General features: G+C 44.1%; 1 protein-coding gene across 1 annotated transcript in view; it reads right to left on the reverse strand.

The window, feature by feature from the left end:
• Positions 1-21268, reverse strand: part of LOC124712319 (transcription factor SPT20 homolog) — a 260275-nt gene extending 239007 nt beyond the window's left edge. Inside the window, exon 1 of the mRNA XM_047242613.1 lies at positions 21143-21268. Coding sequence (XP_047098569.1) covers positions 21143-21268 — 126 coding nt within the window. The remainder of the gene's footprint in view (positions 1-21142) is intronic.
• Positions 21269-22154: the final 886 nt, after the last annotated feature.

A 22154-nucleotide genomic window follows, 5' to 3' on the forward strand; every position in this document is an offset into this window, starting at 1 on the left:
TTCCGTGGCTTTGTGGAGTCTGCCGCACAGTCGAATCCTACCATAAGCACTTACCAACTGAAATCGAGGCTTCGCTTTACAGGTCACTGTTCTGCAGTCGTGTTGGATCCAACCGGTATGGTGACGAGCCCTGGGGACGCGCTGCAGGCGATGTCGTCCTGTCAGCAAAGGCAATCCCGACGGTCGTCTGCTACAATAGCCCATTAATGCCATATTTCGTTGTACTGTCCTAACGGATACGTTAGTCGTACGTCCCACATAACTTATTTCACTTAGAGTTGCTTGTCTGTCAGCACTGACAACTCCACGCAAATGATGCTGCTCTCTGTCGTTATGTGAAGACCATCGGCCACTGAGTTACCTGTTGTGAGACAATCCCTGAAAATTTGTATCCTCGGCACATTCTTGAAACCGTGAGCCTCGGAATGTTGAATTCCCTTACGAGTTCCGAAATGGAATGTCCCATGTGTCTAGCTCCAACAACTATTCCATGTCTGTTAATTCCCGTCGTGCGGCGATAATCACGTCGGAAACCTTCCACAAGAATCACATGAGTACAAATGAGAGCTCCGTCAATGCACTGCCCTTTTATACCTTTTGCACTCGATACTACTGCCATCTGCATATGCGTATATTGCTATCCCATGTCTTTTCCCACATCAATGTATATTGTTCAGCCGCCGTGTTATCGTCATTTCCTTTAATGTTGTCGAGACGCTAGGAGAATTAACCTTGTAGAGTTGCTTGTAAACGAGCTACTAAGTAGGGAGGGTGTGCCCGGGGGCAGAGCGCCCCCTGCACAAAGACAGGCGGTCAGGGCCCTCGGGGGAGGCAGCAGCGACGCGTTCGATTTGTGCCATTGTCTGAGCGCGCCAGCCGCACTGCTACGGATTCGCGACGCCCACGCAGCCCCGCCTGACCGCCGGCTGCCACCGCCGCTCAATCACACGTACATTTCCTCCCCGCACACTTTCCTCTGTTAACACAACGGACCCGGCGCCACGTTTCATTTGGGTCGGACCAGGTTCCTCTGCTTTCGGTTGTCAGAAAAAGCGTGATAGTGGATGCAGCGCCCTACTTCACAAACCCAGTCGCCGCGGACGAGAATGGTGATAACACAGCGACCTAGAAGCACGGTACTGAATATCACACTAAACTTTCCAGTTGATTAAAATCCTACAAAAATCTAGACCACTTGCAGGCAAGTCAAAGACATAGCTTTCACATACTACATCGTATATGAAGATTTAAATGATAAATCACACAAAGTTAAAGTTTGCCGATTCAGCTAAATAGTGGGCGGTCATAATTAAAGTGCAGCAGAGGTACAATGTGGGCAGCGGGAATTAGATTAGGAAATGAGACACTTAAAGCAGTAAATGAGTTTTGCTATTTGGGGAGCAAAATAACTGATGATGTCGAAGTAGAGATGATATAAAATATAGGCTGGCAATGGCAAGGAAAGTGTTTCTGAAGAAGAGAAATTTGTTAACATCGAGTATAGATTTAAACGTCAGCAAGTCGTTTCTGAAAGTATTTGTATGAGTGTAGCCATGTATGGAAGTGAAACATGGACGATAAATAGTTTAGACAAGGAGAGAATAGAAGCTTTCGAAATGTGGTGCTACACAAGAATGCTGAAGATTAGATGGGTAGATCACATAACTAATGAGGAGGTATTGAGTAGAATTGGGGAGGAGTTTGTGGCACAACTTGACTAGAAGAAGGGATCGGTTGGTAGGACATGTTCTGAGGCATCAAGGGATCACCATTTTTGTATTGGAGGGCAGCGTGTAGGGTAAAAATCGTAGAGCGACACCAAGAGATGAATACACTAAGCAGATTCAGAAGGATGTAGGTTGCAGTAGGTACTGGGAGATGTAGAAGCTTGCACAGGATAGAGCAGCATGGAGAGCTGCATCAAACCAGTCTCAGGACTGAAGACCACAACAACAACAACATGGCAGCGAAACTTGGTAGACACTGTTAAGCGTTAATGCAAAAGCGACTTACCCTCGAAAAAAATTAGTTCCTATTTCGGCCACCAGGTGCAAATCTAGCGCTGTGAACGCAAGAAGCCATATAGAAATGTTTCCATATGTAATAGATTAGGAACGGGGCGTGCAGAAAATGTCAAACAAGTGAGAAAGGCTTATGATGAATTTATTATTAATTGCCATTTACAGAATTTCTTAAATACCAGCACTGGAGGTGTCGACGAGGTGCTGTACAGCGCCAGATTTGCATCTGGTGACCAAGATTGGAACTAATTGTAACCAGCGTTAATGGGTAATGCATTTGCATATCTACCAAGTTTCACTGCCATATGACAGTTATAATCCACACTAGACGTCTCTGAGTAGCTGTATTTTAATTATAATCACCCGGTATCTAGGAGTTAGAGCTACGAACTAAACTGGAACAATCAGATAAAAAACGTTGCAGGGAAAGCGAATCAAAAATTGTGTCTTTTTGCTGAACACTTATGAGATGCAACGAATCTTCTAACGAGACTGCCTGCACTACTCCTGACAATCCTCTTCTGGATTACATTTCGGGAACACGATGGTTCAAATCCGCGTTCGACCATCCGCATATCTGTTTTCCGCGATTTCCTTAAAATCGCTCAAGGTAAATGCTGTGATAATTGCTCTGAAAATCAAGGTCGATTTCTTTCCTCTTCCTTTCCTAACCCGAGTTTTTGCTTCGTATCTAATGATCACGTTGTCGACGGGATGTTAAACATTGAACTTGTTTCCTTCCTTATTTTGGAATATTGCTGCGCAGTGTGGAGTTCTTACCGGATAGACTGACGGAGGACATCGACAAATTCCGAAAGAGGGCACATCGTTTCTTATTACCGCAAAATAGGGGGCAGAACGTCACGGAATTATAAGCTGGTCCGGGTGGCAATCATTAAAACATAGACGTAATGACTATTCTGCAATTTACAATCAAGTACCTGGCAGCTGGTCACTGAACCACTTTCATACCGTTTTTCTACCGTTCTACTCTCTAACAGCGACTGGGAGAAACGAACACTTAAAATCTTCCGTGCGAGTTCCGATTTCTCTTATTTTATTACAATGATTATTACTCCCTATGTCGGTGGGTGTCAATATTATTTTCGAATTCGGAGGAGAATGCTGGAACTGAAATGTCGTGAAATGATCTCTCCGCCTTGAAATACATTCGATTTAATCACTACCGCCCCAATTCGCTAGTCCTATCCATGATACATTCTTCCATATTTCGCTGTAATACAAAATAAGCTGCGCTTCTTTGAACTCTTTCGATGTGCTCCGTCAGTCCAGTGTGGTGAGGATCCCATACTGCTCAGCAGTATTCTAGCAGACGACGGACAAGCGTAGTGTAGGCAGTTTCTTTAACAGACCTGTTGCATCTTCCAAGCGTTCTGCCAATAAAACGCAGTCTTTGGTTTGCCTTCCCCACAACATTATCTATGTAATGGTTCCAACTGAAGCGGTTTGTAGTTGTAATTCCTAGGTATTAAACTGAATTAGCAGCCTTAGATTTGTGTGATTTATCGTGTAAGCGAAATTTAACAGATTCCTTTTAGTACTCTTGTGAATGAACTCACACTTTCAATTATTCAGGGTCAATGCCACTCTTCGCACCAAACAATAGTGAGCCGTGTGGCTCGATCAGCGATATTCCCGCCGCCGGTATGGGTCATCTTTCCGCCGGTGTTCGCAGAGCGGGCGCTGGCGCCACCTACAGGGCCGATCGGGTGCGAGAGGAAAAGCAGAGGAAGAGTGAGGGATTTTGTTTTTGGTCGCCGAGCAGTAACGGCGTTTTGGGAACTATGGCGGACAGCTAAGGTTCAGTCTCAGTCAGCAACCAGGGCACGTCTAAAAGGGGCTCTTACCCGGGTGACGCCGCCGCGGCAAATATCGCCGACGTGGAAAGAGACGTTACTGGGAAGCCGTTGTTGATTTTTCCGCTTGCTTCATGTCTCCTGGCATAGGGATCAGCGACGGCTGGCTTCGTCGAACAAGCAAGAGGGTAAGGGCATTGCTTGTCCTGTAAATTGTGGTCGGAATCCACTACTGGGTTCTGCGCGGTTGACTGTATTTTCTTGGGCGGCCGTTGCTGCTCCTAGTGAGTCTGGACTTAAAATGTGGTGATTTTAATTGGTTTAATACGGAATGTTTTAAGATATATCTGGTGTGTTCATTCATTAACATTTACAAGGGCCTGGAGTACTGAGACATTCCGTTGTAGATCCCTACTGTCAAGGTTTGACCGCCATTGAAAGCAGTTTGCTGGCCCTTTTTTACGTACCGACTGGTTATTTTATTTATATCACAACACGGAGTTAAGATGGCCAGTCGATATATAATATTTCTCTAGATACATTTATCTCTGAATTGTAATAACATTACTGTTACGTTTCTGTTTGAAATAATAGTGTGTCTGAGCGACGCGTGTATAATTTGAAATCAGTAGTTTACTAAATTCTTGCCAGTTATTGAGAGGCTAATTGTAATTGTGTGTTTAATAGCCTGAAACGGATTCTATTGATGGTGGTACTAGAATTCCTTCAATGACAGTAGATCGATATTGTAATTAATTTCATGTATTAATTTTACTGATGATGTGTTGTATTGAGATATTGTGTTTCTAGTTATTAAAGGCAGATGTCAGTCTGTTGTAAATACCTACTAGTTCTTGAATTTTCTTGTGCACCTTTCGTGACCGTTGCTGCTCCCTTCCGGGGGTCCATGTCGAGCCTGTATTGGAAACAGTTGAACGGGCGGGCGTCCCTTTTCTGAGCGTAGTTGTTGAATCTCACGAGCTTGTTTGCTCACATGAAATTTTATATGTTAAATTATGTGGTGCCTTCCATTTAAGCACCCTCTTGTGTGCCATGGTATCTGACTGTTGCCTGAACTCTGATTATTTTGGGAATAACGATCACTGTCGTAATGAAAGAGTACATTAGTTATTTTTTAGTAAATTGTTCTTCAGCTTGATTACAATTTAGAGTATAAAAATGTAACTCGTTTCAGTCAATGTGTAATAAGTGCGGCGTTTTTATGAATGTTTAAAATTGAAGTAATTTATTTTCACCCGAATGGTAATTTTTAAAGATGTGTGGTAGTTTTAAACATGTGATGGTTTTATTTGTCAAGTTATCTTGTTAAAGGTACCAAACAAAATGTTCACTGCAACTGTCGATGGTGATTGCCTGATTTGTTACTTTGGTCCAGCACTACCACCCTACAGTCTACTGTGCTGAGTTTGTGTCGTTGCGTAAAAGGTGGAATTACCTGTTGTCTCGGCATTTCAGATATATTTTCTAACACACTTTGCAATTGGTTTTGATTTTCTGATGAGTTTACTACACGGTAAGCGACAGCGTCATATGGAAAAAAAATCTACGATGGAAGCTCACCTCGTTTATACAGATAAGGAAGAGTAGATGGCCTATAACATTTCCTTGAGGAAGGCAGATACTAGTACTTCTGTTTAATTCGATGACTTTTCGTCAATTACTACGAACTCTAATCTTACCGACAGGAAAACAAGCATCGAGTCGCACAACTGAGACGATACTCCAAAGGCATGCAACTTTATTATAAGCCGTTTGTAAGGGACTGTATCAAAAACCTTTTAGAAATCTAGAAAATATGCAATAAATTTGAGATACACTGTCGATAACAGTTATTCACGAGAATAAAAGACCTAGTTGTGTTTCACAAAAACGATATTTTCTGAATTCGTGCTATGTGTCAAATAGCTTCCAAAATCCTACTACGAATCGAGTCAGCGATATGGATCCATTATTCATCGGATTACGCATACTTTCTTTCTTGCGTATTGGTGTGACCTGCGTAAATTTCCAGTCTTTAAGCATGGATCTTTCGGCGAGCGAGCCGTTGTATAAAACTGTTAAGTACGGGGTTATTATATCAGTATACTCTGAAAGGATCTATATTCGGCTTGGTATTGATTGACAGAGTTCTTGGATGTCCTCATGAAGGATATCGTACCAGATTGTGTCCAATTGGCACGATAGATCGTCAAAATCCCGAGCTGGTTGGAGGGTCCTGCCCATAATGCTCCAAACTTTCTCAACTGGGGAGAGATTTGGCAACCTTGGTAGGGCCTGGGAAGCAAGAAGACAAGCAGTAGAAGCTCTCGCCGCGTGGGATGGACATTATTTTGCTGAAATGTAAGCCCAGGACGGCTTGCCATTAACGAAAACAAAACGAAGAGTAGAAAATCGTCGACGTACCGCTGTGTTTAAGGCTGCCGCGGATGACAGCCAAAGGTGTCCTGCTATGAAATGAATTATCCCATCCGGATAGTTCCATCTTGATTCGTCGTTTTTTCTTGTCTTACATTGTATTAAAATTATCTCGTATGTCCGCCCCCGTTAGCTGAGTGGTCAGCGCGGCGGAATGCCACGCTAGGGGCCCAGGTTCGATTCCCGGCTGGGGCAAAAGATTTTCTCCGCTCAGGGTGTTGTGTTGTCCTAATCATGCCGGCTGTTGTGGCCGAGCGGTTCCGGGCGCTTCAGTCCGGAACCGCGCGGCTGCTACGGTCGCAGGTTCGAATCCTGCCTCGGGCGTGAATGTGTGTGATGTCCTTAGGTTTAAGTAATTCGAAGTCTAGGGGAGTGATGACCTAAGATGTTAAGTCCGGTAGTGCTCAGAGCCATTTTGTTCTCATCATCATGTCATTCCCATCTCCGATGCGCAGTCGGCCAATGTGGCGTCAAATGCAATAAGTACTTGCCCTCGGCGGCTGAACTTCCCCGAATGGAGGACTCCCAGCCCTCAATGCCGTACGCTCATTTCCATTTCCAAAAATTAGCTGGTATTGAAGTTCACGCTAAATTTCGAGGTTTTGTAAAATTCCGCCAATCTTGGGGGATTTTGCTTTAGGCATGCTTTTTTCGGTGCTTCTGCAACAGTGTTCTGACCTGTTTAGATCAATGGACGATGTGGGGGAGGGAAGGGGGGACTGTTAATTGCCCACGCGCGTACACGCACACACACACACAGAAATTTGTGTATCACTCGAGGAAAACATGTGTCGAATAAGTCACGGTTGTCCCATGAATGAAATAAGAAATATTAAGTTTTCGCATCCCGGCGACGGTGAGGGAAGGACGAGGAAGGAAATTGGCCGTGTCCTTTTCCCAGTATTCGCCTTAACAGCTTTATTGAAACAGCAGAAAACCTACGTGAGGCTGATCGGTTTGTGTTCCAAAATATGAGTGCTATGTGCTAATCGCTATGCCATCTTGATCGGTGAAATATAAAGGGAAACTGCAAACGAACACTGATATTTTGACGGCTTCTTCAACATGTACATCGATATGTCTCTCTGTAGTTACGAAACTCTAGAAGGAGAATGAGAGGCTGGTACTTGCTACAGCAAGATATTTACGGTGAGGCTTATTTTGACACTCTTGTTTCACAAACCGGGGCGTATTTGATAGTGATAACATACTTATGACTAAAATTACCAATCTATTGTCATGAAATAAAAATGCAAATCATATGTCAGAGGAATATTTGTCGTTCCATCTGACAAAGGAAATCCGCAGCTAACGAGTCATCGATATTGCTCATGTTTCCCATTATTGCAATATATACAGTATTGCTCTAGTACGACGTACTTCTCAAGGCTTTACGAAAAACTGTCATTCAATGATTAAAGTTTTATGAGCTTCATTCATGCCACACACGACGTATTAAACTGATAGTTCAGTAACTTCTACACCTGCTTTCTTTGGAACTGGAATTATTATATTCTTCTTGAAGTCTGAGGGTATTTCGCCTGTCTCATACATCCTGCTCACCAGATGGGAGGGTTTTGTCATGGCTGGCTTTCCCAAGGCTTGTCAGTAGTGTCCATTCTGATAACCGAAATCAAGTGTGCGTGTCTGAAACTGGTATTCATAAAATACAACTGGTGAGAATCTGTACTATGTTTTTTTATGGTAAGACCCCATCCCGAACAGTGTCGGCCTACAAAAGATGACCAAGAACTGCAAAGTTATGACTTCATTGTGCTAATTTTTTAAGGTACGCACTAATGTGTCAAGAAATAATGTACATTTCACCACGATTCCTTATTATCCTCGGCAAGAAAATACCACTATGGTCCAAATGGCTCTGAGCACTATGGGACTTAACTTCTGAGGTCAAGGACATCACACACATCCATGCCCGAGGCAAGATTCTAACCTGCGACCGTAGCGCTCACGCGGTTCCAGACTGAGTACCACTATGATGACGATGGTGAGGTAAAGCTAAACTTTCAATATACCTCTGTGAATGTCAGAATGATCCACTTCGGTTGGATTGACCGACTGTCAGATCGCTCCCCAAAGGCTCATATGCAATTAATAAAAAGATATCACACAATGGATAACTAGTAGGACAGGGCTGGTCATTGAACACATATGACGTGAGTGCTGTATCTCACAAAAAAATTAAAAAGAATGACACGCTGAGTCTTCGTCTTATTCTGAAATGGAACAGTGATCCACATTAATCCCCGTTTATTACGTTGTTCACTGTATACATACACGAATAACAAAATATTCTACCGATTGTTCAATCACTACAAATGCAGAAAAAAAGAAAACTAACAATTATTCACGTGGGACAATTCTAATCTAAAACTTAAATGTCCCGGCATTGGCTGGATAGTTCAGGTGAGTAGGACAGGCACAGGATCTACGTACGACTTACGGAAAGATGACTCCGTGGCGGTCACGCAGTTTTTGGCTAAGTTCGCCAGAAGAATGAGAAGCTACACATGAAACTAGTATTGCTAATTGTGTCGTGAATGACTCTTCAGTCACTCGACAAAAATACTGGCTTCATGAAATGTGGCTAGTCCTAACAACAAGATTACAAACGCACAGTCGTTCCCTACCCTGCTCACCCACGCTGAGGTTTCTCACCAGATTCAGCACTCTATTGTGTGGAGCGTAGCGAGTGTCATGATATGACACACACTGTGAAACGTGAGCTTTTTACTGGCTCTCCAGACAAAATCACTAGGCCAAGTGTTCTCTTCACAGCCCTCAGACGAAGCCTCCTCCGCCGTGTCCCAAGCCGAAGTGCCTTCTTCTCCGACAGAGTTCTTTCTCATGTCTACCACTCCGCGCAGGTCCCGTGCGCCAGTGAAAAAGGTTCTGCAAAATGCTGGCCAATGATATTTTTGCTAACAAGACAACTATCTCCCCTCCTAGCAAAAGTTTTACATCACTGACCAACAGTTAAACACTCATGCCCGCAGTTCTTAGGCAAATCTAGGTTACTCTGCCATTCCACCTTCAAATTTTCTATTGCAGCCAATAGAGTCGTCTCCACGTATGCATTTCAGGGAAACTGACGTCCTGACTACACTTACTCTAGTATTTTTTTAATTTTTTTAAGCCAGTGAGGAGCCCTCTTACAACTTTTTAGGTCAGAGGTTATTCACCTCTTATTGAGAAACAGGCCCATTTCATTACAAAAATAAGAAAACACCTATCCACAATGCAGGTCTGGCACTTGTCACGGAGCGCCGACATATTTATCTGTCACTGACTTCCCCTCCGCCCAGTGTTCTGGAGGCGACTCATCGGTGCATCACTAGGTTCCTTTAAAGTGTGTTTTGACCAGACGGCATTGCTTGTGACACTGAGACATGTTCCTCACGTTATGATAACGACTGATGGGACTAGAGTTCAGATAGTAATGTATTTCAATCAATCATGAATGACGAACCCTTGAGAATTGTCAGTCCAGCAATGGACTGACGCGTATCACGATGATGGTACAACCGAAGAAATGTGATTTGTTTTTGCAATGCAAGCTTTTGGTGGAAGATTAGGAAAAACAGAGAGAGTGGACTAGAACGCTGTGTGGGAAAAATTCAAGTCTGCCCCTTAACCTCTTGCGCTAACAGCACTACTTAACAGCTAGGGCTCCCACGCAGTACTCAGAAGGCTCGTAACACTTTAAACCTAGATTTTTCGAAAATAATTGCGAAATGCACTGTACTGGAGCAGCATTTGTTACTTTACTATAATCATGCGAAAGATGAGAATAGGCATACGTGATCGCTGTATGTAAGACGGGTAAAATAATGGAAACGTAAAATTACGGGCCAATATGTTCAACGTCGATTCGCTACAGAATTCTTGAGCTTATTCTCGGTTAGTATGCAATAAATTTCCTTGAAACAGAAAAGTTTCTGATCACAAATCAGCACCTGCTTAGGTAGTATCGTCCGCGCAAAACTCAGCTCGCCTTTTTCTTGCACGATATCCTGCAAACGATTGATGAGGGCAAAAGGCAGATTCCATATTCCCAGATTTCCGAAAAGCGTTTGAGACAGTGCCCCACGGTAGACTGTTAACAAACGTGCTAGTAACCAGAGTGGCTCCAAATTTTTCAAGTAATAGAACTCACTACGTTGTTTTGGATGGCAAATGTTCATCAGAGACAAGGGTGAAGGTCAGGAGTGCCCCAAGAAGTGTGATACAGGGTGGTCCACTGATAGTGACCGGGCCAAATATCGCAAGAAATAAGCGTCAAACGAAAAAAAAACTACAAAGAATGAAACTTGTCTAGCTTGAAGGGGGAAACCAAATGGCGCTATGGCTGGCCCGCTAGATGGCGCTGCCATAGGTCAAACGGATATCAACTGAGTTTTTTTTTAAAAATAGGAACACCCAGTTTTTATTACATATACGTGTAGTACGTAAAGAAATATGAATATTTTAGTTGGACCACTTTTTTCGCTTAGTGATAGATGGCACTGTAATAGTCACAAACGTATAAGTACGTGGTATCAAGTAACATTCTCCCAGTGCGGACGGTATTTGCTTCGTGATACATTACCCCTAATAAAATGGACGATTTACCAATAGCGGAAAAGGTCGATATCGTGTAGATGTGTGGCTATTGTGATCAAAATACCCAATGCGCGTGTGCTATGTATGCTGCTCGGTATCCTGGACGACATCATCCAAGTGTCCGAAACGTTCGCCTGATAGTTATGCTATTTAAGGAAACAGGAAGTGTTCAGCCACATGTGAAAGGTCAGCCACGACCTGCAACAAATGATGATGCCGAAGTATGTGTTTTAGCTGCTGTCGCGGCTAATCCGCACATCAGTAGCAGACAAATTGCGCGAGAATCCGGAATCTCAAAAACGTCGGTGTTGAGAACGCAACATCAACATCGATTGCACCCGTACCATATTTTTATGCACCAGGAATTGGCATGGCGACGACTTTGAACGCCGTACACAGTTCTGCCACTGGGCACAAGAGAAATTACGGGACGATGACAGATTTTTTGCACGAGTTCTATTTAGCGACGAAGCGTCATTCACCAACAGCGGTAACGTAAACCGGCATAATATGCACTATTGGGCAACGGAAAATCCACGATGGCTGCGACAAGTGGAACATCAGCGACCTTGGCGGGTTAATGTATGGTGCTGCATTATGGCAGGAAGGATAACTGGCCCTCATTTTATTGATGGCAATCTAAATGGTGCAATGTATGCTGATTTCCTACGTAATGTTCTACCGATGTTACTACAAGATGTTTCACTGCATGACAGAATGGCAATGTACTTCCAACATGATGGATGTCCGGCACATAGCTCGCATGTGGTTGAAGTGGTATTAAATAGCATATTTCATGACAGATGGATTGGTCGTCGAAGAACCATACCCACCATACCATGGCCTGCACTTTCACCGGATCTGACGTCCCCGGATTTCTTTCTGTGGGGAAAGTTGAAGGATATTTGCTATGGTGATCCACCGACAACACCATACAACATGCGTCAGCGCATTGTCAATGCATGAGCGAACATTACGGAAGGCGAACTACTCGATGTTGAGAGGAATGTCGTTACACGCATTGCCAAATGCATTGAGGTTGACGGACATCATTTTGAGCATTTATTGCATTAATGTGGTATTTGCAGGTAATCACGCTGTAACAGCATGTGTTCTCAGAAATGATAAGTTCACAGAGGTACGTGTGTCACATTGGAACAACCGAAATAAAATGTTCAAACGTACCTACGTTCTGTATTTTTATTTAAAAAACCTCCCTGTTACCAACTGTTCGTCTAAAATTGTGATCCGTATGTTTGTGACTATTACAGCGCCATCTATCACAAAGCGAAAAAAGTGGTCCAACTAAAACATTTATATTTCTTTACGTACTACACGAATATGTAATAAAAATGGGGGCTCCTTTTAAAAAAAACTCAGTTGATATCCCTTTTGACCTATGGCAGCGCCATCTAGGGGACCAACCATAGCGCCATCTGGTTTCCCCCTCTAAGCTAGAAAAGTTTCGTTCTTTGCAGTTTTTTCGTTTGACTCTTATTTCGTTAGGTATTTGGGCCGGTCACGATCAATGGACCATCCTGTATGCATAATCAATCTGACGTAAAGGGAGAGCACCAATCTGCGACGGCTTGCTGATGTCAGAAAGTGCACTGGAAAGAATCATCACTGCTTGTAGGAGGATAGAGGAGACTTAAACAGAATTTCTGTTTAGAATGATGAATGGTAGCTTGCTACGAAAAACGTAAGTTAATGCAGGTGAGAAAGAGAAACAATCCTGTAATATTCGGATACAATAATAGTTGTGCGCTGCTTAACACAATCAGGTCGATTAAATATTTAGGCGTAACTCTCCAAAGCGATATGAAATGGAACGAGCACGTAAGGATGACAGTAAGATACGCGAATCTTTGACTTCGGTTTATTCGGAGAATTTTAGGAAAGTGTAGCTCATCTGCGAAGGACACTAGTACAGCCAGTTATTGAGTACTGTTTGAGTGTTTGGGAACCCCACGAGGTCGGATTAAAGGACGACAACGAGGCAATTCTGAGGCTGTTTGCTAGATTTGTTGCCGGTATGTTCGAACAACAAGCAAGTATAATTTTTCTAGATTTGTTACCGGTTAGATCGAACAACAAGCTAGTATAACGGAGATACTTCGTGAGCTCAAATGGAAATTTTTGGAGCAAAGACGGCCTTCTTTTCCCGCAACATTATTCAGAAAATTTAGAGAATCGGCATTTGCAGCTGACTGCAGAACGATCCTACTGCCACCAATACACATTTCGTTTAAGGACAGCGAAGACAAAATTAGGGTTCATGTGGAGGCAAATAGACGGTCGTTTCTTCCTCGCTCCATTTGCGACTGGAACAGCCAAAAGAAATGACTAGTAGTGGTACAAAGTACCCTCCATGAAAAACCACTCGGTGGCTTGCGGAGTATGGATGTAGATGTTTGCTAAGCCGTCACTAATCTCTACAGCATTCTCAGAAACAGATTCGATTAATCGACAGTCACAGCTAGCCCACCTGTACCCAGCGTGGAGAACGACCCAGAGAAATCACGGGCGCGGAGAAACTGAAGCAAATCTCAGTAAGCTATAACGGCTAAATCAAAGTGGGAGCGCCGGGCCAAGTTCCTGCTTTCGCAGCGACAAGCCCGCGTGGGAAGACAAAGTTGAAGTGGGAGAGGCCGCCGAAACACAAATAATTCATGGATAACGAAAGATGCGTGCCAAGCTGTCTGCAGACTCCATTAGGCCGCGCGCAACCTACTTAGCGTTCCGGCTACTTTACTTGAATAATTGATGGCTACAAACTTCACTCTTGTCTCTTTCCGTGCCTCCTGCTAAGAGGAGGGGCGGAGGACTTTCGGAATTCCTATGACGGCGCCAGTGCGTCGCTAAATCTCGACAAGGTGACAGCTCCGATGCAAACGCAGCGCTAAACGGAAATGCTCTGCGGAACTTCTAATTACTACGCTATGTCGTTCGGCAACTACTTACGTCGAAGCTTAAAACTATGCATTGGCCTTGGATAAGATAAGTGGCCTAATATCGTCCCAACTCCTAATTCGTCCCTCTAGGAAATTTCAGTTTCCACAGTTGGTAACAAACGTTTAGATGTGCGTACATGCGTGACCTCTGTCCATAGTATTGTCGAGAGTGTTATGTGGAGCATGTGTAGCTTGTGTGTACGAAGAAATTAATTTTTTTTTATGCTGAGGTGAGTTGGCGAAGCAATCAAATTAACAGCTTGCAATTCTTAGTGTGAGCAGTGGTATCTGTTCAAATGGCTCTGAGCACTAACTGAGGTCATCAGTCCCCTAGAACTTGGAAATACTTAAACCTAACTAACCTAAGGACATCACACACATCCACGCCCGAGGCTGGATTCGAACCTGCGACCGTAGCTATCGCACGTTCCAGACTGTAGCGCCTAGAACCGCTCGGCCACACCGGCCGGTGGTATCTGTTCAAATGTTGTGTTGCATCTCACTCGTGTGTTGCAATTTCTGGTGTGTAATTATTACAGTCAAGGGTTTGGTATATACTGCTGAAGCAGCCAATAAAATAAATCTGGGGATGTTCACAATTTCGTTCCTCGTCCAGTTCCTATTTTCCTCCCGGGGACTAAATTTGAAACTCTCGTTAAAAACTGATTAGATTTGCTATTTATGTAGATTATTTTACTTTTCTGGTATGAGAAAACGCTAGGGAAGAGAAATTGTTTCGTTGCACGAAATGCTTTTGTTATCACAAAACATGCTGTTCACCTATATAGACATACAAATTCACACGGTACACATCTTTGGAAAGTGTCCGAAAGAAAAGACACCACGCGGAATCCGCAGCTGATACATTATATGTAAATTGAAGATGGAGGGACACAAAGGACCGACGGAGGTTCGAGTCCTCCCTCGGGCATGGGTGTGTGTGTTTGCCCTTAGGATAATTCAGGTTAAGTAGTGTGTAGGGTTAGGGACTGATACCCTTAGCAGTTAAGCCCCATAAGATTTCACACACATTTGAACATTATGAGAGAAAGGAAAAGGAAGGGAAGGGATTACTGATGTTAGCTACATCGGGACATTGAGCGGAACCAGCGGCGTCGAATGAAAATGTGTACTAAAGGAAGATTCGAACCCGGGATCTCCTGCTTACTAAGACGTGTGTTAACCACTGTGTCATCCGAGACACAGTGTTATCTCAACTGAGCGGACCACCTCGTCACGCCTCTCAGCTGACCCACATTCCCATCGAGCGCCACCTGCCCGCAGTCCCTGTTCATTCCCTCCATGGTCGCTACTCTGAGATTTTCTGCAGGAGGTCGGATGTACTTGTGCATCCGCACTAAAGAAGATGGATCTAGTGCCCGTCTAGGCGAATCGGTGGTTAACGCAACTGCGTAGTCAGCGGGAGATCTCGGGTTCGAATCCCGGTCCGATACACATTTTAACTCGTCCCACTGATTCCGCATAATGTCCCGAAGCACCTGACATCACTAATCCATTCCCTTTCCTTTCCTTTCTCCCCCCTCCCCCTTCAAATAAATTAACTGTAATTTAAAGAATGTTTGTGGAGGACGAAATTAAGAACCCTTTTTGTATTACTGTTTCTGCAGTGTTAACGTTTATGTCCAATACTGGCTTTGGTATGTTGACACATCTCGACTATAACTTGCTTCAAGTAGGGCATAAATTCAGGGACATACGAGGGTAATCGCAAAAGTAAGGTCTCCTCTATTTTTTGATAAGTACATTGACCTGTTCATTTCTACAATGGTTTACATCAGTTTACAGCTTGAACATTTAGCTATTTTTCGACATAATCACCATTTCTGTCGACGCATTTTTGTAGACGCTGTGGTAGTTTTTGTATGCTCATTTCATACCAGCTCGCCGCCATGCTGTTCAGAAAGTTATGAACCTCTTCTTTCATCTCGTTCTCGGAGCTGAATCGTTTTCCGACCAAATGTTCCTTTAACTTAGGGAGCAGATGATAGTCACTAGGCGCGAGGTCAGGACTATAGGGTGGGTGGGTGATTATGATCCACTGAAACTGTTGCAGGAGAGCAACGGTTTGCCGAGCGATGTGTGGCGAGCGTTATCATGGATAATGTGTACTCCCTCGCTCAACATTGTGTACACCGGTTCTCAATTGCCCGTTTTGAGTTTTTTCAGTCCGACAGTACCTGTCAGCGTTAATTGTGGTCCAAATGGGCATAAAGTCGACCAACAATACCCCTTTCCGATCCCAAAAAACTGTTTGTTGTTAATTTACCGGCAGACTGTGTTTGTTTGAATTTCCGCGGCTTTGCCGAAGAAGGATGCCGCCACTGGCGTGATTGTTGCTTGGTCTCAGGTGTAAAGCGGTATGCCCAGGTTTCGTCACCCGTGACAATTGAGTCCATAAAGTTGTCCTGTTAGGTTGCAAGGCGGTGAAGAAACGCGCGGGAAGCATCAACTCGTTGCCGCATGTGAACCTCAGTCAGCATGCGTGGCACCCATCTTGCGCACACCTTCCGGTAGTTCAATGTTTCCGTTAAAATTCTCTGAGAGGTGCTTCGGGAAACCTCAGGAACCAACGTGCAGACATCATCCAGGGTGATTTGACGATCTTCACGCATGCTTTGCTCAACCTTCAACACTGCGTCCTCAGAAATTGACGGTCTCCCGCTCCTTTGTTCGTCGTGAATTTCGGTACGACCAGGTGCAAACTCTCTACACCACTTACGAACATTTTTGACATCCATGCACGGTTCACCATACACTTCCGTCAATTGGCAATGGATTTAAATCGATGCAGTGCTCTTTCGTTCAAAAACCGAATAACTGCGCGCCATTCGCACTTGGCGGTAACATCCAACAGGAGCTCCGTTCTCAACGGCCCCAAGCGCGGAGTGAGCATGTTTATACACAGCGCGCGAAGCACTCTTCATAACAGTGTGACCAAATGCCACACAGTTCTGTATTTACAAAAAAATAGGAGACCTTACTTTTGGGATTACCCTCGTATATATCAATTTGTAGCTATTACCGTAACCTTTCAGGAGTTAAACAAGTCCTAATGTGCTAAGGTGACGAAATTTGGACCTCCTGCCTTACGTTTAAATTGCATTTCTGGACTAAATGGCTCTAAGCACTATGGGACTTAACATCTGAGGTCATCAGTCCCCTAGACGTAGAACTACTTAAACCTAACTAACCTAAGGACATCACACACATCCATGCTCGAGGCAGGATTCGAACCTGCGACCGTAGCAGCAGCGCGGTTCCGGACTGAAGCGCCTAGTACCGCTCGGCCATAGCAGCCAGCCTGCGTTTCTGGATATTTGCGGTAAGTTCCTAAGGGACCAAACTGCTGAGGTCATCAGTCCCTAGGCTTACACACTACTTAATCTAACTTGAACTAACTTACGCTAAGGACAACACACACACGTCCATGCCAGAGGGAGGACTTTGCACCCTCGCAGCTGCCACATCGCTGGTCGCCGGGAGCATTAACCCTGCAGCTGTTCACACCGATGGTTGAGTCGACTATTTGCAGTGGTGTGATGCGAAACGTTATTTTTTCCATCGACTGATGACAATAACAACTGTTACTTCGCCACAAAATAAGATTATTGACAAGGAGAAAGATGGGGTATATGGTTGGCTCTGAGCACTATGCGACTTAATTTCTGAGGTCATCAGTCGCCTAGTTCTAATTAAACCTAACTAACCTAAGGACATCACACACACCCATGCCCGAGGCAGGATTCTAACCTGCGACCGTAGCGGTCGCCCGGCTCCAGACTGCAGCACCTAGAACCGCACGGCCACTCTGGCCGGCAAACATGAGTTATAGGTACACCATTTGTCTGCAGAACGTCCACACTGTTCCAACAAGAGAAAAAAATTTCTGGGCTGTTTTTCAGGCAGTTGCGAATGTTGTCTTGTTGTTGTTGTGGTCTGTAGTCCACAGACTGGTTTGATGCAGCTCTCCATGCTACTCTATCCTGTGCAAGCTCTCCCAGTACCTACTGCAACCTACATCCTTCTGAATCTGTTTAGTGTATTCATCTCTTGGTCTTCCTCTACGATTTTTACCCTCCACGCTACCCTCCAATACTAAATTGGTGATACCTTGGTGCCTCAGAATATGCCCTACCAACCGATCCCTTCTTCTTTTCAAGTTGTGTCACAAATTTCTCTTCTCTCCAATTCTATTCAGCACTTCCTCATTAGTTATGTGATCTGACCATGTCTCGTCAAATTTTCCAACTATTCTAAACATTACTGAGCCAGACATAATTAAACATACGAATATTCGAGCCAACATTATTAATGCAATAGCTATGGAAGAGCGATTGGTAGATCTACTCATTCTAAACTAATACTTCGTCAATTTTCAAACACATCTCTACTTCATGTACTAAGTCTGTCCCTTGTACATTTTCGTCTCTACTTCATGTACTAAGTCTGTCCCTTGTACATTTTCGTCCTGATACTTGTCAGCGCGGCCGGCCGCGGTGGTCTCGCGGTTCTAGGCGCGCAGTCCGGAACCGTGCGACTGCTACGGTCGCAGGTTCGAATCCTGCCTCGGGCATGGATGTGTGTGATGTCCTTAGGTTAGTTAGGTTTAAGTAGTTCTAAGTTCTAGGGGACTGATGACCACAGCAGTTGAGTCCCATAGTGCTCAGAGCCATTTGAACCATTTGAACTTGTCAGCGCGGCGGATTACCAAACGATGGGGCCTGGGTTCCATTCCCGGACGGGTCAGTGATTTTCTCCGCTCGAGACTGGATACTGAATTGTTCTTACATTCGCATCGTCATAAGTGACATTCCACTATTGCCGTGGCTGAACAGGGCAGGGCCGGCTGGTGTGGCCGAGTGGTTCTAGGCGCTTCAGTCTGGACCCGGCCGACCGCTACGGTCGCAGGTTCGAATACTGCCTCGGGCATGAATGTGTGTGATGTCCTTAGGTTACTTAGGTTTAAGTAGTTCTAAGTTCTAGGGGACTGATGACCTCAGAAGTTAAGTTCCATAGTGCTCAGAGCCATTTGAACCATTGGAACGGGCCCGTCCCGAAAGCCAATACATTAAAAAGAGTTTTTGCAGTGAATCTAATGCCTGAAAACTATTGCACCTGATAATATTCAGTAAGAAGCGGTTGTGCCAGATAGCTCTGCGTTCAAAAATGGCAAGAATAAGTGCCAGTACAAAAATGCCACTATGGAATTATCTCCAAAGTTCACAACATACGTTACTCACTGAGTATGTTGGTTTCATTGGTAGGATACTGAGAAAATACATTGAGTCTACAAAGAAGATTAGCTGCAAAATACACGTGCGGCCCATCCTAGAACACTGATCATGTGTGTGGGATCCATATTAAACAGGACTATCACTGGATATTGAATGCACATAAGTATGGGCAGCACGAATGGCCACAGGTTCGTTTGACATCTGGAAGAGCGTCATGGCAATGCTGAGAAAAACCTGAACTAACAGAAACTTGAAGATAAGACTTCAACCATCTCGTGAAAAATTTTAACGTAATTTCAAAAACCAGAATAAACGGAAGAGTCTAGGAATATACTACAGCTCACTACACGTCGCTCGTATAGGTCTCGCGAACAAAAAATTGGACTAACTACAGCGTACACAAAGGCATATAAGTAATCATTTTACCACCGGCCCATTCGCGAACTGAAGGTGAAAAATACTATTGTGTATAATGGAAAGTACCCTCTACCATTCGCTTCACAGTGGTTTGCAGAATATGGATTTATATAATATTAAATACAGACACTTCCATTTGGAAGATAGTGAAAGCACCCTCCCTGAAATATTATGTACAAGGGCAGTCAAATTAAAACGAGAAACATGAAAAAAATAGTAAGTAAACTTGTAAATAATAGATTTCAGCTACCAGTCGTCCTTTTGAAACTTTTTTGGCAGATCTAGATTTCAGATACAAACTAGCCATTCTCAATGCACAATCATTTTTGATCAATGCATGTAACACCTGTTGGTCGGGATTCATCCACATTGAATTCAATAACCTGTGGATGAAGCCCGACCAACAGGCATTACACGCATTGATCAAAAATGATAGTGCATTGACAGTGGCTAGTTTCTAGCTGAAATCTAGATCTGTCAATAAAGTTTCAAAAGGACAACTGATAGCTGAAATCTATTATTTACAAGTCAATATAACAGTCGCTCCGTGGAACATCCTTCTGAATGGATGGTAACCTAAGTGAACTGTTTATTGTCGTATACATACCATATATAAGGATAGAACTTGAAATTTGGATAAGGTGTTGATCTCATACTATAGGCGACGTTTTCGAAATTCCATCCCTAAGAGGGTAAAATAGGGACGAGAGGTTTCTTCGGGAAATGTCGCTTTTAAGGCAATTTTGAAGCTAAACTTACGAAAAATGGTATTTGGTTTCGCGGTCAGAAACAGAGGGACACGTGTTTCAGCAATTTTCGAAATTTAATCCTTTGCGGGTGAAATATTGAGTGAAAGCTTTTTTGAAAATACAACATTATTCAGAAATTACTAAAGTATTTTTAAAGCTATATCTACGTACACTTGTATTTGACTTCTCGGTTTCGAATAAAAAAAGTACGCGTTTCAGTGTTTTGGGGGATTCAACCTCTAATAGGGTGAAATAGAGGATGAGATTTTTATTCCAGAATGAGTTTTTCACTCTTCAGCGGAGTGTGCGCTGATATGAAACTTCCTCCTCACGCAGGAGAGCTTCTGTAAACTTTGGAAGGTAGGAGACGAGGTACTGGGAGAGGTAAAGCTGTGAGGACGGGGCGTGAGTCGTGCTTGGGTAGCTCAGTTGATAGAGCACTTGCCCGCGAGAGATTTTTATTAATATATGTTATTATAAAAGCATTATAAGCTAAATCTATGAAAATTTAAATGTGGCTTCTCAGTTAGAAATTAAAAAAAACACGTGTTACACGTTTTTGGAAATTCAACCCCGACAGGGTTAAAACAAGTTTTTTCGGAAAAATTTCATTGTGCGCAGATTTTAGAAGCCGAATCTACGAAAATTTGTATCTGACTTCTTTGTTGGAAATAAAACACATGCAAACCATTGTTTTAGGAAATTCAACACGATACGCACTCCGTAACAGACGCTTCCAAAATGAAGTTAAATTTTACAAATTTGGTTGTTTGATATCAAAGCTGTGAATAACAAATAGCGAATTTGACAAACAGGTTGGTGGTTAATAGAGGCTTTAAATGGGCAACAAGGGCAGAGCTGCGCTGTCCCTACCTTGCAGGACTGCATGGGCACGCCGGGGGCGCCCCTCTGGCGGGCGGCGGCAGCCCACCCCGCGGCTCGGCCGGCGCCGCCCCCGCGAGCCGACGTCAGCCGTGTCTCCCGCGACTGCTCGCGCATCGCCTTGCGTAGCCGCGCCTCCTTCGGGTTGTACACATAGTCTGAAACAAGAGCGTAGTCTTCAGCACAGCCACCGCTTTACAACTGAATCGCTCATCCAAACAACTTTCTACACTACTGGCCATTAAAATTGCTACACCAGGAAGAAATGCAGATGATAAACGGGTATTCACTGGACGAATATATTATACTAGAACTGACATGTGATTACATTTTCACGCAATTTTGGTGCATAGATCCTGAGAAATCAGTGCCCAGGACAACCACCTCTGGCCGTAATAACGGCCTTGATGCGCCTGAGCATTGAGTCAAACAAAGCGTGTACAGGTACAGCTGCCCATGCAGCTTCAACACGATGCCACAGTTCACCAAGAGTAGTGACTGGCGTATTGTGGCGAGCCAGTTGCTCGGCCGCCATTGACCAGACGTTTTCAGTTGGTGAGAGACCTGGAGAATGTGCTGGCCAGGGCAGCAGTCGAACATTTTCTGTATCCAGAAAGGCCTGTACAGGACCTGCAACATGCGGTCATGCGTTATCCTGCTGAAATGTAGGGTTTCGCAGGGATCGAATGACAGGTAGAGTCACGGGTCGTAACACATCTGAAATGTAACGTCCACTGTTGAAAGTGCCGCAATGCGAACAAGAGGCGGCACCCCATACCATCACGCCGGATGATACGCCAGTATGGCGATGACGAATACACGCTTGCAATGTGCGTTCACCGCGATGTCGCCAAACACGGATGCGACCATCATGATGCTGTAAACAGAACCTGGATTCATTCGAAAAAAATGACGTTTTACCATTCGTGCACCCAGGTTCGTCGTTGAGTACACCATCGCAGGCGCTCCTGTCTGTGATTCAGCGTCAGGGGTAACCGCAGAC

This window comes from Schistocerca piceifrons, chromosome 8, assembly GCF_021461385.2.
Source record: "Schistocerca piceifrons isolate TAMUIC-IGC-003096 chromosome 8, iqSchPice1.1, whole genome shotgun sequence".
Taxonomy (NCBI): domain Eukaryota; kingdom Metazoa; phylum Arthropoda; class Insecta; order Orthoptera; family Acrididae; genus Schistocerca; species Schistocerca piceifrons.